The sequence below is a fragment of the Arabidopsis lyrata genome, assembly GCF_000004255.2.
Source record: "Arabidopsis lyrata subsp. lyrata unplaced genomic scaffold ARALYscaffold_7, whole genome shotgun sequence".
Lineage (NCBI taxonomy): Eukaryota > Viridiplantae > Streptophyta > Magnoliopsida > Brassicales > Brassicaceae > Arabidopsis > Arabidopsis lyrata.
This window is the reverse complement of record NW_003302549.1, coordinates 13,458,784-13,484,190: the sequence shown is the minus strand read 5'-3', so window position 1 is coordinate 13,484,190 and position 25,407 is coordinate 13,458,784. Positions and strand designations below refer to the sequence as shown.

The 25,407-nt window shown below is 35.1% G+C and overlaps 2 protein-coding genes and 1 long non-coding RNA gene across 8 annotated transcripts; 1 reads left to right on the top strand and 2 right to left on the bottom strand.

The window, feature by feature from the left end:
* The first annotated feature begins 2,381 nt into the window (after positions 1-2,381).
* On the top strand, positions 2,382-5,455 carry LOC9304313 (vacuole membrane protein KMS1). Its single transcript, XM_021019168.1, has 8 exons — positions 2,382-2,932; positions 3,263-3,474; positions 3,575-3,653; positions 3,734-4,033; positions 4,142-4,299; positions 4,441-4,557; positions 4,656-4,835; positions 4,974-5,455. Exons 1-8 carry the CDS (start codon positions 2,884-2,886, stop codon positions 5,127-5,129), a joined length of 1,251 nt encoding a protein of 416 aa, XP_020874827.1. The 5' UTR covers positions 2,382-2,883; the 3' UTR covers positions 5,130-5,455.
* Positions 5,456-6,978: 1,523 nt separating this feature from the next.
* On the bottom strand, positions 6,979-12,971 carry LOC9306341 (protein TIME FOR COFFEE). Of its 4 annotated transcripts, XM_021016899.1 has the most exons (13): positions 12,641-12,971; positions 12,124-12,552; positions 11,878-12,035; positions 11,619-11,802; positions 11,236-11,524; positions 11,101-11,146; positions 10,938-11,030; positions 10,626-10,812; positions 10,472-10,538; positions 10,307-10,376; positions 9,899-10,213; positions 8,079-9,795; positions 6,979-8,009 (listed from the first exon to the last, which is right to left on the bottom strand). In XM_021016899.1, the coding sequence occupies exons 1-13, from the start codon at positions 12,738-12,740 to the stop codon at positions 7,591-7,593; spliced, it is 4,074 nt and encodes a 1,357-aa protein (XP_020872558.1). In that variant the 5' UTR covers positions 12,741-12,971; the 3' UTR covers positions 6,979-7,590. The 4 variants fall into 4 exon arrangements, with proteins under 4 accessions (XP_020872558.1, XP_020872557.1, XP_020872556.1 ...); XM_021016898.1 differs by having other exon boundaries at positions 6,979-9,795; positions 11,881-12,035; positions 12,641-12,969; XM_021016897.1 differs by having other exon boundaries at positions 6,979-9,795; positions 12,641-12,967.
* A 6,578-nt stretch (positions 12,972-19,549) lies between these two features.
* LOC110226881 lies at positions 19,550-20,129 on the bottom strand. 3 transcript variants are annotated; one of them, XR_002330764.1, is made up of 3 exons: positions 20,045-20,129; positions 19,800-19,951; positions 19,550-19,718 (listed from the first exon to the last, which is right to left on the bottom strand). It is a non-coding gene; the product is annotated as an uncharacterized LOC110226881 (long non-coding RNA). The 3 variants fall into 3 exon arrangements; XR_002330763.1 differs by having other exon boundaries at positions 19,550-19,700; XR_002330762.1 differs by lacking the exon at positions 19,550-19,718 and having other exon boundaries at positions 19,752-19,951.
* Between the last annotated feature and the right edge of the window lie 5,278 nt (positions 20,130-25,407).

Genomic DNA, 25,407 nt, shown 5'->3' with positions numbered 1-25,407 from the left:
CCGATATCTAATTTAGTTTTAATTATAAAATGTATCCCCTAACCATTCATTTGGCAACCCAAAGCGGCATCTAATTTCGTGTTAATTGTAAAATCTGAAGCCTAAACCCTAAACCGTAAACCTTAAACCATAAATCTATGTTGTGATTTCCTTTTTTTTTAATGGTGTTTCTTTTTTCTTAATTCTCTAGTATTAATAATGATATGGCAAAACAATTAGCTATAATCTGTTGGGTGAATTTAAAGGTTCACCCCAGAGGTAAACCTAAGTATGGTTCAAGTATTATTAACAAAGTTATCAATTCATATATTGTTTTCGATAAAGCACGTGATTTTCTAATTGGGTTTACTAGCTCAAGGGGCTTTTAAATTATGGGTTCATTTTTTTTTTTATAATAAGGGTACTAACTATGAGCTTCTCTCTTTCAGATAGATTTTCTTGGCAATGCTTCCATAGCTCCAGTGTTGCTGCTTTGGTGATGTTTTAGCTGGTGGTGGTGGCTCTCTGTTTCATCTCCATTTCGTTAGAATCACAGGTTTATCCTATTTTATTGTTTGCTTTTTGGCCTGATATTGGTTGTGTCTTGTTACTGCATGTGTTGTGAGTTGAGGTTTCCCTCACAATGAGGTTTTGCCTATTGTTTTGTTTGTTGTTTGCGCTAGAGGAGCTAGTAAGCCTATTGGCTTTTGGTGTGGTGTAAAGATATTTATTTAGCTCTGTACTAGCTGATTCTAGGGAATGGATTTGGTAGGGGGAGCTCGCACCGTTTGCATAATTTAGTTCGTGAGATTCCATTCTAAGAAAGCTCATGGAAGTCGTTAGATGAGCCGCTCTCACACGACGCAGAAGACGTATATGATCGAGGGCTTTGTAAACTTCGTCGTTGACGGCTTAGTCTAAGGCCTCTTTTGAAAGGCTTCTAGTGCGTCTTTTGCTTGGGGAATTTGGCTTCTGCAAACTGTACCCGCCCTTTGCCTCCAGCTTACCACTTGGGAAGAACACCAATATCGTTATCACTTCTTTCAACTCCATTCGCCTCGTGTCAATGTCGAGTGAACGGACTGAGATCATGTCTATGAATTATATGCTTATGTTTTTAGCTTTTTTTGCCATGGGACCATCATAAACCTAATTTTTTTTTTCATATTTATGAAATATTTACATTGTTAGCAAAAAAAAAATATACTTGAATCTAGTTCATGCAGCTGTCGTTGTGATTTCAGGAGACCAATTTTTCGTGGAAGATCTCAAGACCTTAAGAAGTTTCGGCTATCAGGTACTCTTGTCTTATCGACCAGACTCCGTTGCGGACAAGATTTTCCCAGATCAGGGTGAGAATTGTGAGTAGTCGTTTAAACCCTGGCATAGCTCTTTACGTATAAACCAATTGTTTTTCTATATATATTTGGTATGATTTTAAGAGTTTTTCTTCTTCTAATTTTGTTATATAAAATTTGGTTTCCCAAAGTGAATAATTAAAATGCTCTTGATACGTGTTAAGTCCATCGATGAGAGATTTTATTACGTGTAAAAAAAAATATACATACAAAAAATGATAAATATATGGTTGGATAAAAAAAATGTTTTGTTCTCTACTAAAACTGAAAGGAAATTAGATTATTATGAATATTTTCATAAACTGATATTGTTTCTAAAAACAATTATACAATAATTACTAATCCTAAAAAAAACTTGTATTGTAAAAATATACTCCAATTTTTTCCTCACAACAACAAATTTTAATTTAAATTTTTGTTAAATTTAATGTTATCGTGAAAAAAATTCAAACTGGCACATTGAAGGATCCTCCTAATCTAGGACGGATTATTATTTAGTTTACCGCTGTAATTTGGTTTTTCGTTGAGTGAAAATCACGGTTTATAGTGAAATTTTAAGAGTGATTTGCAAGAATAACACATTTTCAAAAAAAATTAAGAATATAGCACTATATATGTATTAATTCACTAACTAATTACCAAAGGTGGTGGTGGTGGTTCCGGCGACGGCGGTGGCTCCGGCGACGGCAGTGGTTCCGGCGACGGCGGTGGCTCCGGCGACGGCGGTGGCTCCGGCGACGGCGGTGGCTCCGGCGACGGCGGTAGTTCCGGCGACGGCGGTGGCTCCGGCGACAGCGGCGGTGGCTCCGGCGACGGCGGTGGCTCAGGCGACAGCGGCGGTGGCTCCGGCGACAGCGGCGGTGCCTCAGGCGACAGCGGCGGTAGCTCCGGCGACAGCGGCGGTGGTGGCCATTGGTGGTGGTTAGTGGTGAGGACAAAATTGTAATAATATATATTACACATATGTTATACTGTAAGTTTTTTTTTATGGTTAGTTTCTTAATTTATATTTTTTTGTTGGTTATACATCCAAATTTTCCAAATTTTAATTCGCTTATTTTGCGGATGTCCGGTTCAACCGATCTAACCAAAACCATGCAAAATTTTAGGAAGAGTGGAAGACCGTAATAATGGGCTTTTAATAGCCCAGTGAGTGAACTAATCAATGACTCTAGACGAATAAGAGGTTTTTCCTGAGCTCTGTTAACTTTCCGTTTGCGTCTTCTTTCCATTCTCTGATTTCCTTACATATCTCTTCTGTCTTCTACAAAGACCAGATCTCTCATCTGTGTTCTGTTGTTTTATCTCAACCAAAGCCCACACGTCACGTTACAACAAATAAAAAAAAACATTGATAAAATCGAAAAATCAATCATTTTTTTGTTTCCAAGCAATCTATTTATCTATTACCCATCTCGAATTCGACCAAACCCATGTTCTAATATCCTTGGAAACATTGGAATCTATGTTAAAAATCCCTTCTTTATTCCGTTGAAGATATATAGTTATTTAGTCGTTGGTGACGCAATTAGGTTTACACACAGAGATGGGATCGGCTGCGGTTGCGAGCTCTTCTTCTGATGTTGCGATCTCAGGCAAGTTTCTTCTTTTTTAGGTTTTCGATTTTGACCTTTGTTCAATTGTTTCATTAGATTTTATCTCAATTCGTTCCGATTAGGGATACAAATTAAGAATTGGATTATGGTTTCGAGATCTGAATCATGGCTTTTGATTTGTTTAGTGTAGAATCAATAAGGATTTTGAATAGATTTATACTTTTTTTGTAGATTAGTGATCTTGGATTAGTCATCAATCTTATAGCCGAGGTTGATGGAGGAGAAAGGCTTAACCTTTTCTCTGAATTGTAGATAATCTATAAGAGATTCACATTGTAGGGATTAATGTAGTCTGTGTTGAACTTGCAGCTCTGCGTGAGAAGCATGAGAAGGAAGTAGAGAATCTAACATTGACGACACAACCTTTGAATACATTGAAGTTGTTTGTTGAGGCTACTATTCAGTACATCAAGCGATCGATATCGTATCTTGTGGCTCATGGAGGATGGTTTATACTTATAACAACTTTGTTAGTGGCATCTGGTGGTTTGCTTGTCACTGTTGATGGACCTCATGGAAAGGTAAAACTCGCTTTCAGTTTCTTCACTCAAATCTAGACTTTCCCGGATTGTATTATGCCAAGAGGAAGGGTCTAACATATGTGTATTATTATTGTTACAGCATGTGGAAGAAGTATTAGAGTATGTCCGATATGGCTTATGGTGGATAGCACTCGGTGTCGCATCTTCTATTGGTCTTGGTTAGTCACTCAAAGAGCGTTATTTTTTCACATTTAGAAGCAATAAACATTATTCTTATTACTTTTATCTTTTCCTGTAGGATCTGGTCTGCACACTTTCGTGCTCTATTTGGGTCCACACATTGCTTTGTTCACACTAAAAGCAACGCTATGTGGCCGGGTTGATCTAAAATCTGCACCATATGATACAATACAGTTGAAAAGGGTTCCCTCATGGCTTGATAAATCTTGTTCGGAATTCGGTCCCCCTTTAATGATATCAGCTGCTGGATCGCGTGTGCCCCTTACCAGCATATTGCCACAAGTCCAACTAGAGGCGATCTTATGGGGTATTGGGACGGCTCTTGGGGAGCTTCCTCCATATTTTATCTCAAGGGCAGGTTCGTATATTGCCTCTCTCTATATATTTCTCTTTGATTTGCGGATTCGTCCATGCGTGTGAATAGGTTTCAGTTGTTTATTGCGTTTTGGCCTTTTTCTTTTTCCAGCTAGTATTTCTGGAAGCACAGTGGATGGAATGGAAGAATTAGATGGTTCCTCATCTGAGGATAGTGGATTTATGGCGACTTACCTGAACCGAATTAAGCGTTGGTTATTAACCCATTCACAGCACTTGAATTTCTTCACTGTCTTGGTTCTTGCTTCGGTTAGTATGCAAACTCCAACTTACTTTACCTTCTGCAGTAGCAATTGATTATGACTGTATTTACTGTGTCATATAATATCTTGTGCTTTCTAGTATTTAAATTAGGATTTACCATTACTCACTGCTTCTATCTGATTGCAGGTTCCAAATCCTTTGTTTGACCTTGCTGGAATAATGTGTGGACAATTTGGAATTCCGTTTTGGGAATTCTTTCTGGCGACTTTAATCGGAAAGGCAATCATCAAAACTCACATACAGGTTCGGAACCTCGTGTCTCATAGATACCATTTTTAACACCCAAATGGTTTTTTTTAAACTTTGTTTCTCATGTGCTTTATTCTTTTTTCTTAATGTAGACAATATTTATCATCTGCGTTTGTAATAACCAACTGCTCGACTGGATGGAGAACGAGCTGATCTGGATACTTAGCCATGTCCCGGGTTTGGCTTCTATGTTGCCTGGACTCACAGCCAAACTCCACGCCATGAAAGAAAAGTATATTGATGCACCATCTCCTGTTCCATCTCACATCAAGGTAAACCCTTTCGCTATTCCGGTGCATTCTTTATAAACTTTACGCATTTTCAGCTTCGTAAGTATGAAAAATTTCACTATGTAAGTCAAGCTTTTACAAAAGTTTAACTGAATTTGCATTCTTTTTGGTCATGGGTAGGTGAAAAAGTGGGATTTTTCATTTGCATCGATCTGGAACGGGATAGTGTGGCTCATGCTCCTCAACTTCTTTGTCAAGATTGTGACAGCAACTGCACAGAGACACTTGAAGAAGAAGCAAGAGAAAGAAATGGCTGCTTTGACTCATTCAGATTGATTAAATTCCCAACAATCTTTCTTCCTTATGCTCCAACATCAAAACAGACACTATCCAGATTTGAGAAGGATCAACAAACAAAAATGGCTTCTCATCTTGTCACATTGATTCCTGTGGGACTGTTCTGTATAGAAAAAGAAAAAAGTTAGGAGGAATTGGGATTTATGAGATTGCAGGAGGTTTATTTTTGTTCCTGTGATTCCATAGAGAAGGTTATGTGGGAACAAGAACTGAGAACAGAAGAAAGCATTAATTGCTAATTTCGTACTGTTATTTAATTGAAACTAGTGTCAGCTATTATTATGTTCTATGCTTAGTTCCTGTTATTCGTTTTTTTATTTTTCACTGAACAACAAACAAATAAAATACTTTATAGAATAAACTGTAAAATACAATTCGTTTCGTAACTCATTCCTCTATTGAAAAGAAAAAATCGAATAACATAAAATTACAGTTCTCTGTTCTTTTTCTTTCACATGGAAACAAAAATTGCTAATATCGTGCTCTTATGATACACATAAAATTTGATTTCATAAAAAATAAATAACCTCGTTTATGATAAAAAACAAGGAGTTTTTAAAAGAAAAAAAAACCATTTCTTATTTTTCTGGAACAACTGAACTACCCAATAAGAAACTTTTTTCTTTGGAAAAAGCAGTAATTTAATATAATTATTTTTTGGTAACGACAACACTGCGTAACTTTCTTTTGTTTGCGGAGAAAAACAGTCAAGAGGGGAACTCCGAACACGCTCGGTCCCATAGGAGTTGGCTTCTAGAAACACGATATCAAAACGAGACCATATAGAAACAGCAGAATTAATTATCAATATATAAATTTGTTTGTTTCTACAGCAAAATAATATTTCAAAATCCCTATAATTTATCTTATGTACATCAGAATTTGTTTGTCATACTGATAGTCTAAATATAAAAAAGGTTTAACCAAAATATGTTTCCCATAGATTCAAACCCCCTAGATTTAATTACTATTTTTTATCAAACAACAATCACTACAATATATAAACGACATAAGAATCCGTATATGGTGTGGAAGCCCCCTTGGCCTATTGGTTGACTAAGAGTTGATTAATGCTTCTACACAAAGAGGTCTGGGGTTCGAGTCCCAGATATTGCGATTTATTAACAAATTTGCAGATTAATGGATGCAAGTGTGCAGGAGATCTCCAGCGATGTACAATTATAGCCGTTCGCCAGGATTCTATGCAGAGAAGGAAGTATCGCCAGGTCGTGGATCATTGAAGGTATTCATCAAGATCATGAAGAAGGAAGTGTAGTCTGTCGTGGATCTAGTAAGGGTCGGAAGGAATTGTCAGTTGTAGAATCGTCTATGTAACAGTTCTCATAATTTGCAATTAATAATAAATCTAGACGACAAAAAAAAAGAATCCGTATATGGTATACAGCTGCTATTTTAAATAATAGAATCTTTAATAAAAATTGAAAAGATTGAAAATTCGTGAAAATTGACAAAAGATATCGATGACGAAGAAGAGAATAGGACATTGTGCTTGTGCCAACCAGACAACAAAAGCTTGTAGGTATTTTTGGCAAGTTTGGCGTTACCTCCTAATCTGTCTGTTTATACTTTATACTGATCTCTTATTTTATTAGTCCAAAGGTCACCACTACTAAATCTATTTTTTAGTCCTTTTTCTCTAACTGAAAAAAAAAAAAACAGAATATATAACTTTGCACAGTCGTACTCGTACTACTACAGTACTACTGAACACAGTTTTTAACACACGTGAATGTATAAAAGGAATCACTACCACTTGACAAAAAGCAGAAAACAAGTCTTTTCGAGTTTCAAGACTCACCACCACAAATAAACTAAACACATCCTAAACATATTTATTTACTCACTATCCAAATTACATACATACAAATGCATACACCCACGCTTTTACTTCATCATCTTCACACAAAAATGGTTCATTTCTTTTCTACTCAAAAGAATAAAAAGTCTAAGAAGCTACATGCCAAACAGCAACAATTCTGCCTTTTCCTTTAGGCTACCCTTTTCTCTTCATTCAATCAAAAACAACCCTAAACCCAATAAGAAATTAATTAAATTCTTTAAGCTAACCTTGAATTCTCTATTCCCTCCTACTAGTTTTGAGGGTTGCTGTCAGAATATAACACTAACTTAGTTGGATACAGTTCTCGAAACACCAAGAACCCATCCCTGTAAGTAAGGTCTCCCTCCTCTCTCTCACTGGTTAGTGAGTATGGGGGTGTTTGTTTCTCTTCTGATCCTGTCAGTTTCATCTACCGATCAACACTTAATCCATTTCTTAGGGACCTCACACTATGTCCAAGGTCTTCCGTTCCTCAGCGCCATGGGCTTTAGAGGAATCAACAAGCGTGAGAAAAAAATCTCAAACTTCACTCACCCGCTTGTTCTTATGATCTCCAGGTTCCAGTTGACCCGCGTGGACTTATGGAAAACCTGGAGGAATAAGCTGCTGCTGCTGAGGATGCGTCGTCCTCCCTGCAGTCTGTGTATTCTGCAAGTTGTTGTTGTTGCTCCCTCCACCTTTCATATTAATGGCTTTTGCCGGATCTGAAGTGACAGTGGTGCAGCTGGAGAGGGTAGCAGATGTCGCAGCAGTTGATGATCCTGCTTGTTGTTGTTGCTGTTGCTGATGTCTTTGGATGTAATAGCCACTAGCAGGAGAGATAGTCATCTGTTGTTGCTGCTGCTGCTGCTGATGTTGAGCTTGCATATATGGGCTTGAGAAGTAAAGCTGAGGTTGTTGCAGGTGTTGTTGATGTTGAGACTTGGAAGTAGGGTTTGGGGTGGTGGTAGTAACGTGAGGATTTCCAAGAAGAATAGACGAACCATTGTTCCTTCCACCTGCAGGTGATGCCGACTGTGAGTTCTTGGATGGCTGAGATGAAGACAGAGAAGAGGAGGAAGCCTGACCATGTCCAGCTGTGTTCACGGTTGAGGTTGAGGCCAATGTTCTTCGGATTCCTCCGGCGTTTTTGGAGACAGAAGACGTAGTGGGTGATGGAGCCTGGTTAGCACTACCCGCTCCTTGCTGCATTGGAGAATTAGAAGGCAGAGTTTTAGAGTTTGCTGCAAAAGATATCTGTGATTGGTGGGGTCGACCTTGCTGTTTCTGCTGTACGTTTTTTAGTGACGATGAAGCAGATGGTGACATCATGGAAGGAGACTGAGCTTGGGCCATGGTGTTTGCTCTGGGTGAATTGTTCTTCCACTGAGGGGACTGAGCCGGACTGCCACTACAGGACTGGACAAGATTCTGAGGAAATCCTGAAGTAGCATTAGGGTTATTGGATCCCACTGAAGGCGCGGTGGCAAAATTATGATCCGGGATACCACTCCCGTTACTCATCACTGGCCCTTTTCCTCTAGCAGCAGCAACTGCATACTGTTGTTGCATCTGGAGATAATTGCTATACTGCTGCTGCTGCGGTTGATTCCGCTGCATATGTTGCTGCTGGTGAGAGGTTGGTGCAGAATTGGAACTCCAGGGCTGAGCAGAGCCAAGATTGAGCAACCGAGCTGAGCTATCAATTATACCACCACCTGTTACCGTAGAAGCAGATGCATCAGCCGAATCTTGTTTGCCAGAGAAAGCCCCAACACCTGCAGTTTTCGTTTTCCCATTTACCCCTGTTATCTTTCGTTCCTCTGTGGCATTAGCAGCAGCATTAGACCCAGATTTTCCATCTTCCGGACCACAATTATTCATTTTATGTTTGGCTGATTGAGCAGCCACAGCAGCTGCCATCATTTGATGATACCCTTGCCTTGCAGTTTCGGGAACGCCATGGAGTATAGCATGATTTTGAGCCATAGATGGCATGTTCAGACCTCCATTGAACGCCGCCAAGGTCATTGCGTAAGGCTGAGATTGAATAGATTCCGCACCCACCTTTGATCCCTGCTGTTCTGGTTTCCTTTCACCATGATTGTTAGAGGTGCCGACCACTCCGCCACCTGAGGGGCCCATCAAACCTATGTTGGCTGGCTGCATCGGCAAAGCAAAGTTTTGGCCATATGCAACATTGGAACGAGAGGCTCGGCTATCAGTAGTGGATGGGCTATCTTCTCCTGCAGTTTCACTATTTTGAGTTGCGTTTTCTCTGGGATGCTGCCTGTGCTGAAAGCTCAAAGGCTGAGACTGAACTTTCTGAGTAGGAAATCCTTGTGAATTTACTGGTGGCCTTCGTTGTTGGTTCTGGAGATGCTTTTGTGCAGCCGAGGAACCAGTGGAAACATTTGTGTTCTGGTTGCTGGGAACATGGGTCTGTTGCCCCTGACCAGATTGCTGCTGTGGCTGGAGATGTGGAGCGTGGACCATTTGAGAAGAATAGAATGAACCATTAAAGAATGGCATAGGCTGCCCAGTAACTCCTCTATAAGCAGGTGGTGCGCCAACATGCGCCGGGACTGGAAATGGATACCCATTATTCTGCAATATAGCCAGGTGCTGAGTTTCATTGGTCGGCATATTTGGGTAGCTGAAGCTCATTGTTGGAGCTGCTGATGCATAAGCAGCCATTGCACCAGATGATGATGCAACTGTGTTACCGATGTTAGGAGGCATGACAGAAGCGGCAGCAATTGCATGAGGCTGCTGGCCCAATGGGAAAATGAATGTCGGGCCATGCTACAATGAAACAAAACCAAATAAAAGACCGATCAAACCCCAGAGTCAAACTGAAAATTACTTGAAATAAAAATAACGCAAGAAGAAAACACAATAAACTTACCAAGATGTTGTTACCAGCTCCGGGAGACAGAGCTTGCTGGAGTAGTATTTGCTTCCTCTGGACTGTATCTGAGCTGTTAGGTAAAGATTGAGAGCTCTTCTCAGGTACAGAGTTTGAGCTTGTGCTCAAAACGCTCCCTTGTAGCTCTGCAGAAAGATTGCAGACCTTGGACCCGTACAACGGGGCTGATCCTGCTGCTGCAGGCCAGAAGGAATTCATTTTCGTGAATTGCTGATGATAATTGATATTCCTAGCGATATACCAGTGAGTTGCACATCTCTTTGGCCTAGGTTGATTAAATAACAAATGCGGAGGCTGCACAGGAACAAAATCACAAGACCAAAATCAGAAAAGAAACAAAGGTAAAAAAATTCAACTGAACGTAGCAATCAAAGAAATCATAATCACCTGCATAGTTGTGGAAGGTAAGGAGTTGGCATCTGTCGGCACAACACCCTGTGTAGGTCCCCCCAAGTATCTGATCATAGTAAAAAACAACATTTCATTAAATCAAATGGAAAAAAAGCAAAAAAAAAACGTAACCAATTTATTGTTAAAATTAGCCAAACATACCCCATTGTAGGAAACCCTCCAGGCCAGCTCGGTATTGACATATGTAGAGGCAAAGGACTAGCTTGAGCTGGAAAATTTAAGAGAGAGAGAGAGATCCAAATTAATAACATGCCCAAAGTAGCACAGTAACAACTCTAAAAAAAAAAAAACTTACCTGCTCCATCAGAACCAGATAGTTGCTTCTGAACATGGTGCTTGTTTTCTGGGTCAGATTTCTCAAAATCGAGTTTAAGTTCACAGTTTCTCTCTGATTTTTGTAGTTCAGCTTCTGCCTCTGATCTGGGATTTCTATCTTCAGGCTTCAAAATCAGATCTTCCTTGTGAGCTTTGCTCTCATTTTCCTGTACATGTAAAATATCATAACATATAGTATTATATAAAAAAAAAGTGGGAAAAAGGTCAAAATCATTAATGGATATCTTTCCATTGTCGCATTACCAAAATAAAGAAAACAGGGACCACTCACCGATTCCATAATCGTGACTTTAGGTTTAGCTTCTGTCACCACACATTCTATATCACCATTTCTCGCCGGTGAAGATCTTTTTTGCGGTGGTGACTGAGAATGCGACAAAATTAGATTTAAAAAAATAAAAATTAATTTCCCAAAAAAAGAATTTGACTCGCACCATCAGATTTATTTCAATCTTCTCCATTTCCGGTGTAGGCAAACCTCTGGAAGATTAATAAAAAAAAAGAAAAAAATCAGAATTAGGTCAAAGAGATAAATTGAGAGATGAACTGATAAGGAAGAAGATTCTTACGCTTTAACTCTTAACGTGACTGTCACATCGCCATCGGATCTTATCCCACCCGGTGATTCCATTTCCGGTGATACTTTTTCTTCTTTCGCGATACCATTTTCTATCTTCTCCGCCGCTGATCTCAAATCTAACGACGGCTTGCTTTCTCTCGCCGTCGTAGACGGTGTTGAATCCAAAACAGAGAGGTTTTCTCCGGTCAATCCTGAAGGAACTTCGTCTTCGCCCTTAACGGTAGTGGAAATTGTTTCTTCTTCGTATTTAACTATTCGTGGTCTCTTCCTCTTTGGAGCTGAAACCATAGAAATGTTAAAAAAAAAAGTGAGAACGAAGATCAGACTTATAGAGATCGTCGTGAACGGAGGAGAGAACTCGAGATGACTAACCGATCGCCGAATTCGCCGTTGGTTTACCGATTTGACCGGAATCATTTCCGGCGGCGTCTTGTTTAGCTGGTCCTTGAGGCTGCCTCATCATTCCGTACAAAACCTCTGCGATCTCGATCTCGATTTCGTCTTGCACCGCCACTGGAGACTTCGGCGGAAGCGGCTTCTGTTTTGGTCCCGGAGTCTTCAAACAAAAAAAATAATTAATTAGTCCAATAATCAGAAGATAGAGATGAAGAAGAGAGTTAGAGAGACTAACCATCTTCTTCCGGACTAAATCGTTGGTGAAGTGAGGAGCTGGTGGTGACGGAGAAGCTAACAAAGAAGCTGGACTTGATATTTGCCGGTGAAGTTGTCTTCCGGAAGCGAAAACTCCTCCTCCTGTAGTCCAAGACTCATGCGATCTCTTAGTAGAAGCTGTAACCGTAAAATTCGAAATCAAAGGAGATTTCAAAAATCAGAACCAAAAACATATGAGGATAATGCAATTTTTCCACCTCTCTACCTGACCGGGCTTTTCTAGGAACCGACACACCGATCATTTCGTCGGCGGCTTTCCATGAAGAAACAATAGGAGATGATGCCGGCGGCGGCGTCGGAGAAGGAGACGATCTGAAAACTTTAGTCTGAGGAAAACTTTTTCTCTGATGGTGATGATTTGTCAAAGTCGGTGGAAGCATCTTCATCGCTCCGCCGTCGTCATATTCTTCATCGTCGTTGACACTCTCCTCGGAGGTATCGTCGTCGTCATCTCCGCTGCCGTCGTCAATATTACCTTGTATCATCATCAATCGTTCTCCTCTTCTCCTTTGACTCCGGCTATTTAATCGATCTCTCTTCCTCTCTCGTTCTCGATCTCGATCCTTCTTCGTATTCCCTCCGCTCCGATCTCTTAACCTCGCCGTCTCCGTAAACTCCACCGGACTTTCATCCTCTGTGATTAAATAACAACAAACACAAAATCAGAGATCAAATAATTTCTCCCAGATCTGAAGATATTTAAAGGAGAAAGGAAAAAAAACCTGGAGAGTCTCTGAAACTTCCGGCTCTATGTCGCCGTCTAGAGAAAGCATTACCGGCGGCCGCTATGGGCACTCTTCGAGCTTCTCTATATCTCTCCATCTCTCTCTCTGCCTTTTTTTCTTCTGTCTATCTCTCTAGACTTGCTTCCCATTATCTTCCAATATTTGTATAAAAAGCAGTAAGCAAAAATCCACGGCTCATATCTTCAGCCATAAACCTTCTAGTAATCCACACCGTTGGTCTGATAGATCCAACGGACTTGATTAGAGAAGTTTCCAGCGTGGCGAAATCTAGTCCCTCCAAATGTTTAATTATTACACTCTCATCAAAAGAGATTTCTCTAATAAACTAACCAATATTTCTTGTCCTTTTTTAAAAAATAATAATTTGATACGACCGATATATTTCCATATAAGGATTTTTTTCATTATATTAGTGAATGTATCATATTCTAGGAAAGTACAATTTACAATTATTCTTAATTAACTTTTTTTTTTTTTTATAAAAATTTACTTACAAATGTCATTAGAAACTAAGGATTGATCCGTGGTACACCACGGATTAATTATTTAAATTTCATAAGTTATTTTAATAAATTGATTAATTTGTTGCGTATATTTTTTTTTTTTGGTTCACTATGGGTGTTTTTAAATTTTATGTTGTATTTGTTTTGTTTTGTATTTATAATTGTTAATTTTAGGATTTCACCCGTGGTACACCGTCTCATATTAATACCGAGCTAACCATGTCCCACCATATAGCCCGGTCCCATGAAACTAAACATCATTTTGTTATTGTTCGTTTTAATAATATTATTATTTAAAAGACATATAATTCGAGTCAATTTAAAAATTTGCTTTCTAATAGTTCTCATAATATATATATTTTAAATTTTTATAGAGTTCATCTATATTATTAATATTATAAAGTTTTTATAGATTAGTAACATCGTTGATAAATATTACTCATCACAAAATTGATAACATCGTTGATAAATATTTATATTTTTAATATTCACCAACCCGCAAATCTTTGATTTTATTTAAAAACAGATTATTGATATTATTAATTTATTTTAGTTGCTACTAATTTCACGTTTACAAATAAGTATTAAAGGAAAAAACAATTAAGATCGTGTAAATCTCTAAACATATTAGAGATTTGTCAAAAACAAAATATTGGATTGAATGTATATTGCATATTCTGTAAACAAAATATTAAGCGTACATTTAAAAGTTAAATATTTTGAATTGATAAGTTTCAACCAAAATTAAAATTAGAAATACCTTCAAAGAAAATAGTAAAAGACAATATGGAATGTCTATTAGCATATTACATCTCACATATACAATAAATTTTGACCTTTACGATCATGATGGCTCTCCTTCAACTCATTGAATTTTTGAGTTCCATGCTTCCTCTCCCTTTGGATGCCCATTGTCCTTCAAACTTAATGATCTCATCACAACATTCTTCTTCGATTAAAAAAAAACATTCTTCTTCGACTTTTTACCGGCTTCAAACTCATTGCTTTTGTTTTGATCATAGTTTTTCAATCAAAAGATAAAATAAACCTTCAGACAAATGCCAAAAAGACAATAAATCACAAAACCACATCGTCCAAAAAATACAGAGCAAGACCATAATCAAGCAACTCAATAAAATGCATGGGAGAATAAAGCTTAAGAAACACACATAAAAAAATGGTCTCAATCATAGTGAGATGGAGAAAAAGTATTTAATCATCAACGTCTAAGATCCAATTCAATCCCCACCACGAGCATCAACACTAACACATCAATCATCATAGTGAAGCTCTTCAACAGAAACTCACACACCCACATCGATTCGTAAACAGAAAGAAACCATAAACAAACATGAATTTGAAAACTCTTCTAAGAACATAGAGAATTAGGTAAAGTAATATAAAAAACGAAAGTAATTTCTTAATACTACTAAAAAGTTAGTAATGCGATAAGGAAGACAAATATGCAATCGTGACCCAATGACTCTAACATAAACAAATATGCAATCGTGATGGCTAAATGATAAAAATGAATGCGGCCATTATTTATAGTGGGGAAAATGATTCATTTATTTAGGGTTAGCTGTACAATATTCGAATTATATATAGATTGATGCTTTTTTTTTTTTTGTTATAAATGCAAATGATCGCATATACTTTAGTTCCAAAAAGATTGTGTAAGTTCCTAAATTTCTGATGATTTGAATATTATATTAGTAACTATATAGGAGATTTCTAAAATTTTAAATAATAAATATATGCGATTAAAGTAATAATAATAAATACATTTTGTAAAAATTGAAATTGGTTTGAGTAAATTGTTGTAGAATTGAATAATTAATAAATGTTGATTGCAATTTAGGTAATATTCTTTAAGATTCGAAATCTTAACTTAATGATTGACATTTAAACAATTTTATATATGGTTAGTTGTTTGAAATCGCATTATATGGTATGAAAGATTTGTTGATTGAATATCTTTATTAGGGAATATTAGGAAATCAAATATTTTCGAATTGAATTTTCGGGTCAAAATCAGATAGAGATATTTGGGGATTTAATGTAGGGATATTATCTAATAAGGAATTATCCGATTCAAAAGATTTCGGGTCAAAACATCAAATATGGGAGGATCCGAATCAAAGATTTCCGGGTCAAAAAATTGAAAAAAACCGACCCGATTAGGGACCCCAAAAAGTGTTGCAAAAATGTATAGTATATTGATATCTGATCCTTGGCTAATAGGTGGGGGGACTTTCATTCCATTATTATGTGTAAATTTTATAAAGTAAATTAATTCAACTCATTAAGGATAAATAAGTCAAATACTATTTTATGCAATTTAATTAATTTAATTTAATTTTAAAAACGAAAATCTATTATTAATTTCTTTAAAAAGAATGACCAATCAAAATGAACATATAAGATTTAACATCTAACTTACCGTATTAGTTCATTTTAACTTACGTTAGATGTTAGATGTCAAATCTTAGTTTTTCACTTCTCATCTTTATATGATTCTATTTCTATAAATAAATAAATCAGTATATCACCTATATAATAAAAAAAGTAAATTTTTTTCTGCATATACCAAGATTTGAATTTTTAGAAACGAATATAAATTATTCAATGGATCAAAGAACAAATTTAACGGGTCAAAAATTCATATTTGAGTAATATATTCCTTTTTTTTATATCATCAATACTTAATAGATCAAAAATTTATGAAGTATAAATACTCTAATTTGATTTTTTGAAACAAATATTTATAATAGGCGGCATGTTGAATATAATATATTATATGATAAAATGAGTTATGATCCTTATAACTATTTGAATATTTATATTTAATTTCATATCATTTTTTTAAAAAAATTCTTATACATATTACAATAAAAATTTTAAGGATTTTAATTTGGAACATTTTAAAATGATTAATTTAATATATTAAATAATATCATAAATATTTAATACTTTAAAAAGATTAAAAAAATTATAAATACATTAATTTGATTTTCTAAAAAGATATGTTTAAAATATTTATAGTAGGCGCCGGGTTAAATGTAATGTATTATATGGTGGAAAGTTATGATCCTTATAACAGACGACATTTTAAAATTTTATGATGAGATGAATTAAATAATGTTTGACACTTCTAAATATTTGAAAATTTGATTCTGCAAGCAATTTTGAAAATAATAAATAATAGATTGTGCAACAATATTTTCATAAGGATTGTAAAATGAAAATATAGACTTCACACACGGATTGAAATTAGTATTATTATATACCAAATATATGTTCATAACATATTTGATTATGTGAATAATTGGTAAATTCCGTAATTAGCTCAAACAAATCTCTATTTCAACAACCAATGAATCAGAATTTGAAAAAATAATTTCCTAAATTAATTCAAAATAATAGCTAATTTTCTTAAGTAATTCAAAATAATTTACGTTTTAGATGTGATTCATTTATGATATTTTGATTTTTGCTCTAACTAAATTATATGCACTCTCATTTTGTGGTTGTTAACATAAATTAAATCATTGTTCAAACAATATTATTTTTTTTTTTAAATAATCTTATTTTCCGTTTTCATATCTTAAAATAAAATAATTATAATTGAATACTATAGGAAAAAAAATATATTCATTCTAATATTATATATAAGGACGGACAAAATTTTTTTATTTTTTTCACTTATTATTATAATATATCACAACTTTATTCTAAAACATTAAATTTATAAATTTTGTAATAAATAAAATTCAACCCGTACTGTAGTACGGGTGATGATCTAGTGCCTATAATAAAACTTGAACCTCACACAATAATCAAACACATGACAAAAATATAATTAATTTGTATATACAAAAATCTAAATTTAATTGTTTCAACAAGATTTGATAGAATTTTAATAACAAAAAAAAAAAAATTGAATCACCAGAATTTACTGAAATTATCTCAAAACTCTTCATAATTCAAATCACTATAAATTCTTCTTTCAAAAATCCTAAAAATAATCTTAAAATTAATCAAAACGCAAAGATGAAAAATGTGATGAAAAACTTAAATTATACAGAAGACAACACCCAAATCAAAAGAAATAGTCACAAATTTCAAAAATATCATAGTCATACTAGATTCAGGATGGATTCCTTCCCTTTTGGAGGAGGTTGATGGTAAAAATTTTCTGTATATAAAGAAATTGTTCTATCTTTAAAAAGGTTGAATATTTTGTGTCTTTCAATAAATTTCTTTATATACGTATAAATCAGTGTTTTTACGTCCTACCCGAACTGTACGGTATGTTTGGTTAACCTGCGACTCGTACATTTCTCTGTTTAGGTTTAGTGCTAATGTCCGTTAAAAGATAAGATTTTAGATTATTTGTGTATCCACTATTTAGTTATTTTTAGAACTTTTTCAGTTTTCATATTTACTATCATACTATCTTAGTATATTTTATGGTTTTAGTTGGATTAAAAATATTTATCATGTTACTATTATTGTTAGATTTCATATTTTGTAAAACATGATATGATTATTTTAATTTAATTTTTATATTTATAAAACTATATAATCTCTATAAATTTTAAATAATAATCAATTGACCCGTATTTGAATATGGTTAACCTTGTGACTCAGAAAGAAGTCTGGTTCACTGTTTGGATCGGATTTAAAAACACTGATACAAATATATAAAATAAATTGCATGATTATAGATGATTAATGGAGAAAGATTAAGCAAATGGAGTACGTATTATAGATTTTACACTACTACATATTATTGAACGTATTATAGATTTTACACTACTACATATTATTAAATGTATTATAGCATGATTATAAGTTAAGTAAAAGAAATAGTAAAACGTTAAATGATTAAAAGAAACTAACTTAAGCATCAATCAAGATTAATTTTGGATGCTTTCACCAACATTAGCAAAGTATTGTAGCCTCTGCTACATTTTAATGATCTTGCTAATATAGAGATAAAGGTGGTCTCGAAGCCTCTCTTACTAATATTAGTTACGTAATCATTTGTTTAAGTTTGTGGTATATTTATTTTGGAAAGATTTGTTGCATAATTATTTGCAATTTTTTTTATTAGAAATTCGTTTTGATTAATGAAATATATGTATGTATAATACTAATGACAAATTCTGTAAATAGTCTAATAAAATTTCGGCAATTATTTAAATAGGTGACAAATCATTCTGAGAGCGACACGTCAGTATAGAATCTTGTTAATAACACGTTAATGTAAGGTTTGTTTTGTAGAGTGTTTCTCTATTAATATATAAGGGATTCGAGCTATAATGTTTGATTCAAATCATTAATATCTAAAATCTAGTTCAAATAGTAATAGAAGTTTAATAATAAATCTAAAATCTAGTTCAAATAGTAATAGAAGTTTAATAATAAGGGGTGTCAGATGTGGCGCATCAGAGGAAACAATCAATCATACACTCTTTCAGTGCCACTCGGCACAACAGATTTGGGCGCTTTCACAGATTTCTACGGCTATGGAGAATTTTCCCACGGAAACTAATTTTGCAAATTTGGATCATTTATTTTAGAGAACACCTTCGGGCATCAGTCTTCCCATGGATTATTTGGTATATTTGGAAAGCAAGGAACGAAAAGATCTTTGAAAACATAGATAAAGACCCAATAGAGGTATTACGATTAGTGGAAAAAGAGGCACAATTGTGGCAGTCAGCTCAAATTGAGCTCCATAATGAAATCATGGTTCTGTGGACTTGGTAAATCGAACTCGAGTGAGGGATGCTTTACTTGAGTTGAATTATTCTGGATACCATTTTTTTGTGGATGGATCATGGAAAAGAAGTGATAAGTTCTGCGGTACAGGGTGGTTCTGTACATCGTCAAATGGAGAGCCACCAACCATGGAAGCTGCGAACTTCCGTAGAAGTCTATCTCCACTACATGCACTACAAGAAATATGTTCATCGTTAGCGCGAAAAATATGCTATCATACATATAACATAGCGAATTCACAAATGCTATGACATCGGCAGCTATGGTAGGTTTTACCCATACGATAGCATTTTTTGTCGTGCTATTATAAGTCTTTCTAGTATAGCACTAATCGAATGCTTTAATATAATTTTTTATAACTCATAATTTTTGCTATATTATATTTTTGTGTAGCAATTTTTATGTGCTACATTATAAAATGATGAATTGCAAAATTATTTTAAATATATAAATTTGAAATCCAAATAATTATATGCTACAAAACCAATTTGTTGAAAGCACGTTTCTTTTCATAGATCATAAAAAAATACATAATTGTAACTTTACAAAATAGTTCAGCATTTAACACCATTTGTTATAAAAAAAAGGGTCATAAAAAACGTCATAAGTACTGCAATTCAGATGGACTAAACAAAGAACTCCATTGGTTTGCTCTTTCCCTCCCTCCAAGGACTTAGGATGATGTCTCATTCCAAGCAATTCTCATTCCACTGCCTTCTCTATATCCTTTGCAGTTCAGTTCTCTTTTTGAAGTTGGATGTCTTTGTATGAGTAAAAGCAAATGACTTTCTCAATTACTTCTACAAGATAATGGCTAGAAAACCGTGAGAAAAAGAGGGAACCTGAGATTCATGATGGTCTTTTTAGCATCAGACTTCAAAGACAATCCAATGACCTAAACAGCTTCTACTGTAGCTTATTCTTGCCTTAGCCTTCTGGACCATGCTTCCTTTGTTCTTGTCTTTCATTCCCACAGTCAACAACGTTAACACCTCTGTTGGCAAACATGGAACAAAGGGAAAACAGATTACTGAATTATGATTTACAAAAAATAAACGTTGATGATAAGAAAGGAAATTTTACTTACTCTTCTATGTTGCTAGTCCATTGTTCTTCAGGATCCTAGAGATTGTTACCACATTTGTGATTGCTAAATACACAGCAGATTGCTAAATACGTATGCTGAAGTCAAGGCCATTCTCTGGGCGATAAAGTGTATGATTGGTGCAGATTATCAAGAGGTTGCGTTCTTTACTGACTGTTCCGACCTGGTGAAGATGGTGTCTTCTCCAACCGAATGGCTGGCGTTTTCAGTGTATATGGAGGAATTTCAGAGCGACAAGGAAGAGTTTTCATCCTTTTCTTTATCTTTAGTTTCTCGTAGGGCTAATGTTAAAGCGGATAATCTGGCACGAAAAGTTCGTACATAATCGCTTCATATCACATATGTAAACAACATTCCCCATAAATATCTCTTTTGAGCGACAGAAAAAAAAGAAGTTTAATAATAATAAAAAATATTAAATTTTTAAGAGATTTATTTTTCTTTCTTTCTCAGGCGATATCTGCAAGACAACTTTTCAACAATAAACTTATCCGTCTCCATAATTTCCGGCCGGCGTCGGCTTCTCTAGCGTTAGTCGACTCCTTTTTCATATTTTAGTTTTTCAATTTTTCCTTATGTATAGATTTAGGTAATTCTTATGGCAAATCCAAAATTCCAAATCCCCATCATTTGCTCTTTCGTAACGATGGTGTTGAAAGATCTGAATCTGATAACTTTAATTTGTTATACGGTTTCAATACTAGCACCATCTCTGACTTATGTGGTGTGTCATCACACCCTAAACTTAATGAGAAGATTCGTTTTTGAGTTTAGAAAGAGCTTTTGAGTTTCGTCTTTGTCGCGATTGGAGTTCAACTCAAGCTCGAGTCTTCATTCTCTCCTTCTGTGAGAGTGTATTTCTGACCTTATTCAAGCCCTAGCCCAAGAGTAATTGTGTCATTTTCTTTGCCTCTGCGATCGATGGTTGTTGTTTCATCACCGATATATGTTTTTTTCAACATCTTAGAATCTTTTATCTAATTTGTATTTTTCCAACATGAGAAACAGAGATCAAATTAAGATATAGGATCCGAGAGTGAACGGTGGTAACTCTATCAATTGTGTGATGGATTTATGGCTGCATCAATTGACTATTGTTGTATTGGCATTTCAAAATTAAATGTGGGTTTGGTTAAATATAGGCGACAATATATGATTGGTATTGGTCTGAGTTTGAGAAATGCATAAACAATGTTTAGATGAGAATCTATTGTCATGATCGGGTTACAATAAATTAATTATGTAACTGATGATGCTCAAGTTACTTTTCTGGTCGACGTTATACAACAGACGGCTATAACTCGGTTTTCTCTCGTGGCGGGTGATTTTACATTCGCAGAGTAAAAAACTTCCGGCTATGGTTATTCAAATCCATCGCTTCTTGGGTGTTGTTGATGGTATTGTATTATTGTTGGTTGAAGTGTGTGATCAAACAAAGGCCTATGGTCCTCCCCGGTATGTTATAGAGATTTGTTAAAATCTAGTAAGAAACTCTTCTCAAAGGATGCTATAGTGCATATTACTACTATATTAAACCTATTTGTGATGATTTTGAAGAAAATTACAAAGTCTAGATAGTTTAGAAAGACTTTGGTATGGAAGCTTTGGTACCACTATATCTATATTTCAGAATTATGTTTGGACACATCGGGTTTACAGTTACGGTTTGCGAAAAAAAACACTACAAGAATTATCTACATTATTAGCAAGAGAGAAGAGCTATTATATCTCATAAATAGCGTTTTCATAAATGTTGTCTTATGACCCTGTTATGATAGACCCTAAACTTAATCAGAAGATTTGTTTTTGAGTTTAGAAAGAGTTTTTGAGTTTCGTCTTTGTCGCGATTGGAGTTCAACTCAAGCTCGAGTCTTCATTCTCTCCTTCTGTGAGATTGTATTTCTGACCTTATTCAAGCCCTAGCCCTAGAGTAATTGTGTCATTTTCTTTGCCTCTGCGATCGATGGTTGTTGTTTCATTACCGATATATGTTTTTTTCAACATCTTAGAATCTTTTATCTAATTTGTATTTTTCCAACATGGGAAACAGAGATCAAATTAAGATATAGGATCCGAGAGTGAACGGTGGTAATTCTATTAATTGTGTGATGGATTTATGGCTGCATCAATTGACTATTGTTGTATTGGCATTTCAAAATTAAATGTGGGTTTGGTTAAATATAGGCGACAATATATGATTGGTATTGGTCAGACTTGGAGTTTGAGAAATGCATAAACAATGTTTAGATGAGAATCTATTGTCATGATCGGGTTACAATAAATTAATTATGTAACTGATGATGCTCAAGTTACTTTTCTGGTCGACGTTGTACAACAGACGGCTATAACTCGGTTTTCTCTCGTGGCGGGTGATTTTACATTCGCAAAGTCAAAAACTTCCGGCTGTGGTTATTCAAATCCATCGCTTCTTGGGTGTTGTTGATGGTATTGTATTATTGTTGGTTGAAGTATGTGATCAAACAAAGGCCTATGGTCCTCCCCGGTATGTTATAGAGATTTGTTAAAATCTAGTAAGAAACTCTTCTCAAAGGATGCTACAGTGCATATTACTACTATATTAAACCTATTTGTGATGATTTTGAAGAAAATTACAAAGTCTAGATAGTTTAGAAAGACTTTGGTATGGAAGCTTTGGTACCACTATATCTATATTTCAGAATTATGTTTGGACACATCGGGTTTACAGTTACGGTTTGCGAAAAAAACACTACAAGAATTATCTACATTATTAACAAGAGAGAAGAGCTATTATATCTCATAAATAGTGTTTTCATAAATGTTGTCTTATGCTCCCCCTTCACCTCAAATTTTTTTGTATAATCCAACGAATAATCAAATGCAAAAATTTGTAACGTATGTAATTCTGAAATAGAATTAGGGAACGACATAACTTACCTTTAGACAGGGCCGGCCCAATAGATTTGACTGTCCAAACTATGCTTAAGCCCATACATTTAAAAAAATCACAAAACAACAAATTTGGTACTCGAACCTTGCACCAAAAAGACATGCACCTAGGCGTTAACCACTACACTACGTAATGTTTTCTAAAAGTGATGCCTTTTACTACTATATATAACTTTTGGCGCCTAAATCAAGGGCTTTACCAGCTTTAGTTCAAGACCGGCCCTGCCTCTAGAACCACTTAAAAACAAACGACAATGATGATTCTTTTTTCTATTTTCCTCTCAGCGTCTTTACTGCAAACTGGAATTTATAACTAAACAAAAGAAATTTTTTAACCATTGTCTACTTATAACTAAAAGAAAGACAAGAGTAAAATCGAGTGGAACTTGTGGAGATTCACCTAGTAGATTCAGATTCTTCAAACCCCTTTGGAAAAAGTACGTAAAATCATGAAAAATTCATTGATCATAGATCAGAAGAAGAAGAAGAAAACAACGAATCGTTATCATGAATATAGATGATAGACAAGCGAGATCTTCGAATACATGAGAGAGTCATAACCCTTCTTCACAATCAAAAAAGACATTCTCAATTTAGACAATCTTTTAGAGATTATTATACAAATCTTCAATCACAAAATCAAAGTCAAATCGTAAAATTGAAATGAAGAGATGATTTTTGGGTGAAAGGGGGAAATATATCTAAGTGTTGGCGGTATAGTGAATTATTTTGGCTTATTATAGATGGAATAATTGATTTTAGATTCTGCTTAGGGATTTTCTATCTTAGCGTTCACTAAAAGCTGTTATATAAAAACCAAATTTACAACTCATCTTTGATAGCAGTTGGGAGAAATGAGCTATCTTCTTGTGCTATTAATGTGAAATATTTTTGTTATGAAAGTTCAGCTACAAGATGGTGCATGTCAATCGTAATAGAGTGAAATCAAATATGAAGTTGGACTATAACTGATCTTATGATCGTTTAGCGAGTAAGACTACTCTTCGGAAGGCATCGTCATTCTCCCTTCTACTGTATTTTTCTAGTATATCGAACATACATCTACGTATGTAATAATTGTGCTACAATAATTCTGTATAATGTTTTTGTAATTACTCCTTGAAATTAATGAAAGTCTGATTTGCCGAAAAAAATATACAAAAAAATATTAATTTAGGATATCTAGGAAAATATTTTATTTTCTGATATTGAAATGACGATTTTTTTTTCCTCAAAGGATGTATTTATATAGGATAAAAGTTGCAAGCAAATTCTAAAATGGAGGAACCATTCTGGAGATGCTAAGTATCACTACAAGAGGAAAACCATTAGTACGCTACCTACTTACAATGACAAGACTGGGTAGTTAAGAAAAGAAACACTACACAAACAAAGATCAAGGAGACCATACTAAGTGAGCTCACAAGCTTGTAGAATGACGCATAAGATGAAACTTTTGTCTTTGTTGTGACTGTATCTTGACAACCAATCATCATCTTCATTACTTTAAAAAATAACTAATCCAAATTGAAGCTTCAAGAACTTTCATCATTTGCTTACCGAATCTCACAAGGAAGAATTGCTCTGAGAGCAAGTATCCTTCAGAAGGATCTACAAACTGCAATTGTACACATATTAATAGTAAATCTTTATTCCTTCATAAAGGAGAGAATTAGAAGCCGACAACATAAAATCACAAAGATAAAGTGTCGGTTATCCTCTGAAATTTTTACTTTTGTCATGATAGGTTACGGTGGATGTTGAGTGATCAGATAGAACTTCACTCCATTCCCTTGTCTACATTGACGAATGTATCTTGATGTCTCCATATTAAAATTTTTAGATTTTTCGCGTTTAGAATACTCACTAATCTCCAGTTTTCCTTTTGCTTTGTATCTAGTATCCATTGCACCACTTGAAGAGGAAGTAGAGTCAGCTGAGTTAAAGTTGATTGATGAATATGACGCATGCACATTCAGTGTTGTGGTTAGTCTAGGGTGAATGGAATGAGTTGCCTCGAACTCATGTAGATTAAGCAGATAATTAACAAGTAGAAAGTGTGGCTTGTGATATTGGACCTTGAGATGATATATGAGAACTTGAAGAAGGATTTTTATGAGTAGAGTTTGAATTTTGACCTTCATCACATACATGAACGTGGAGACTCAAGTAGAGCCACATGTATGATAGATGAAGCAAGAAACATGAGTACTGAGGTGATTCATACGACCACAGTTAATGCAAATCCTTCCAACCCTTTCGTGCTCATAACCAATCATCGCTCTCTCACTAGTTTCAAATCTTACTCTTCTTCTAAAGAAGCGTAGACGGTCTGTGATTCCAATTCTGATTTTAACCCGAATATAAGCATTTAAACAACGAAATATGGTATATATCATACATTTAAGTTTTAACAT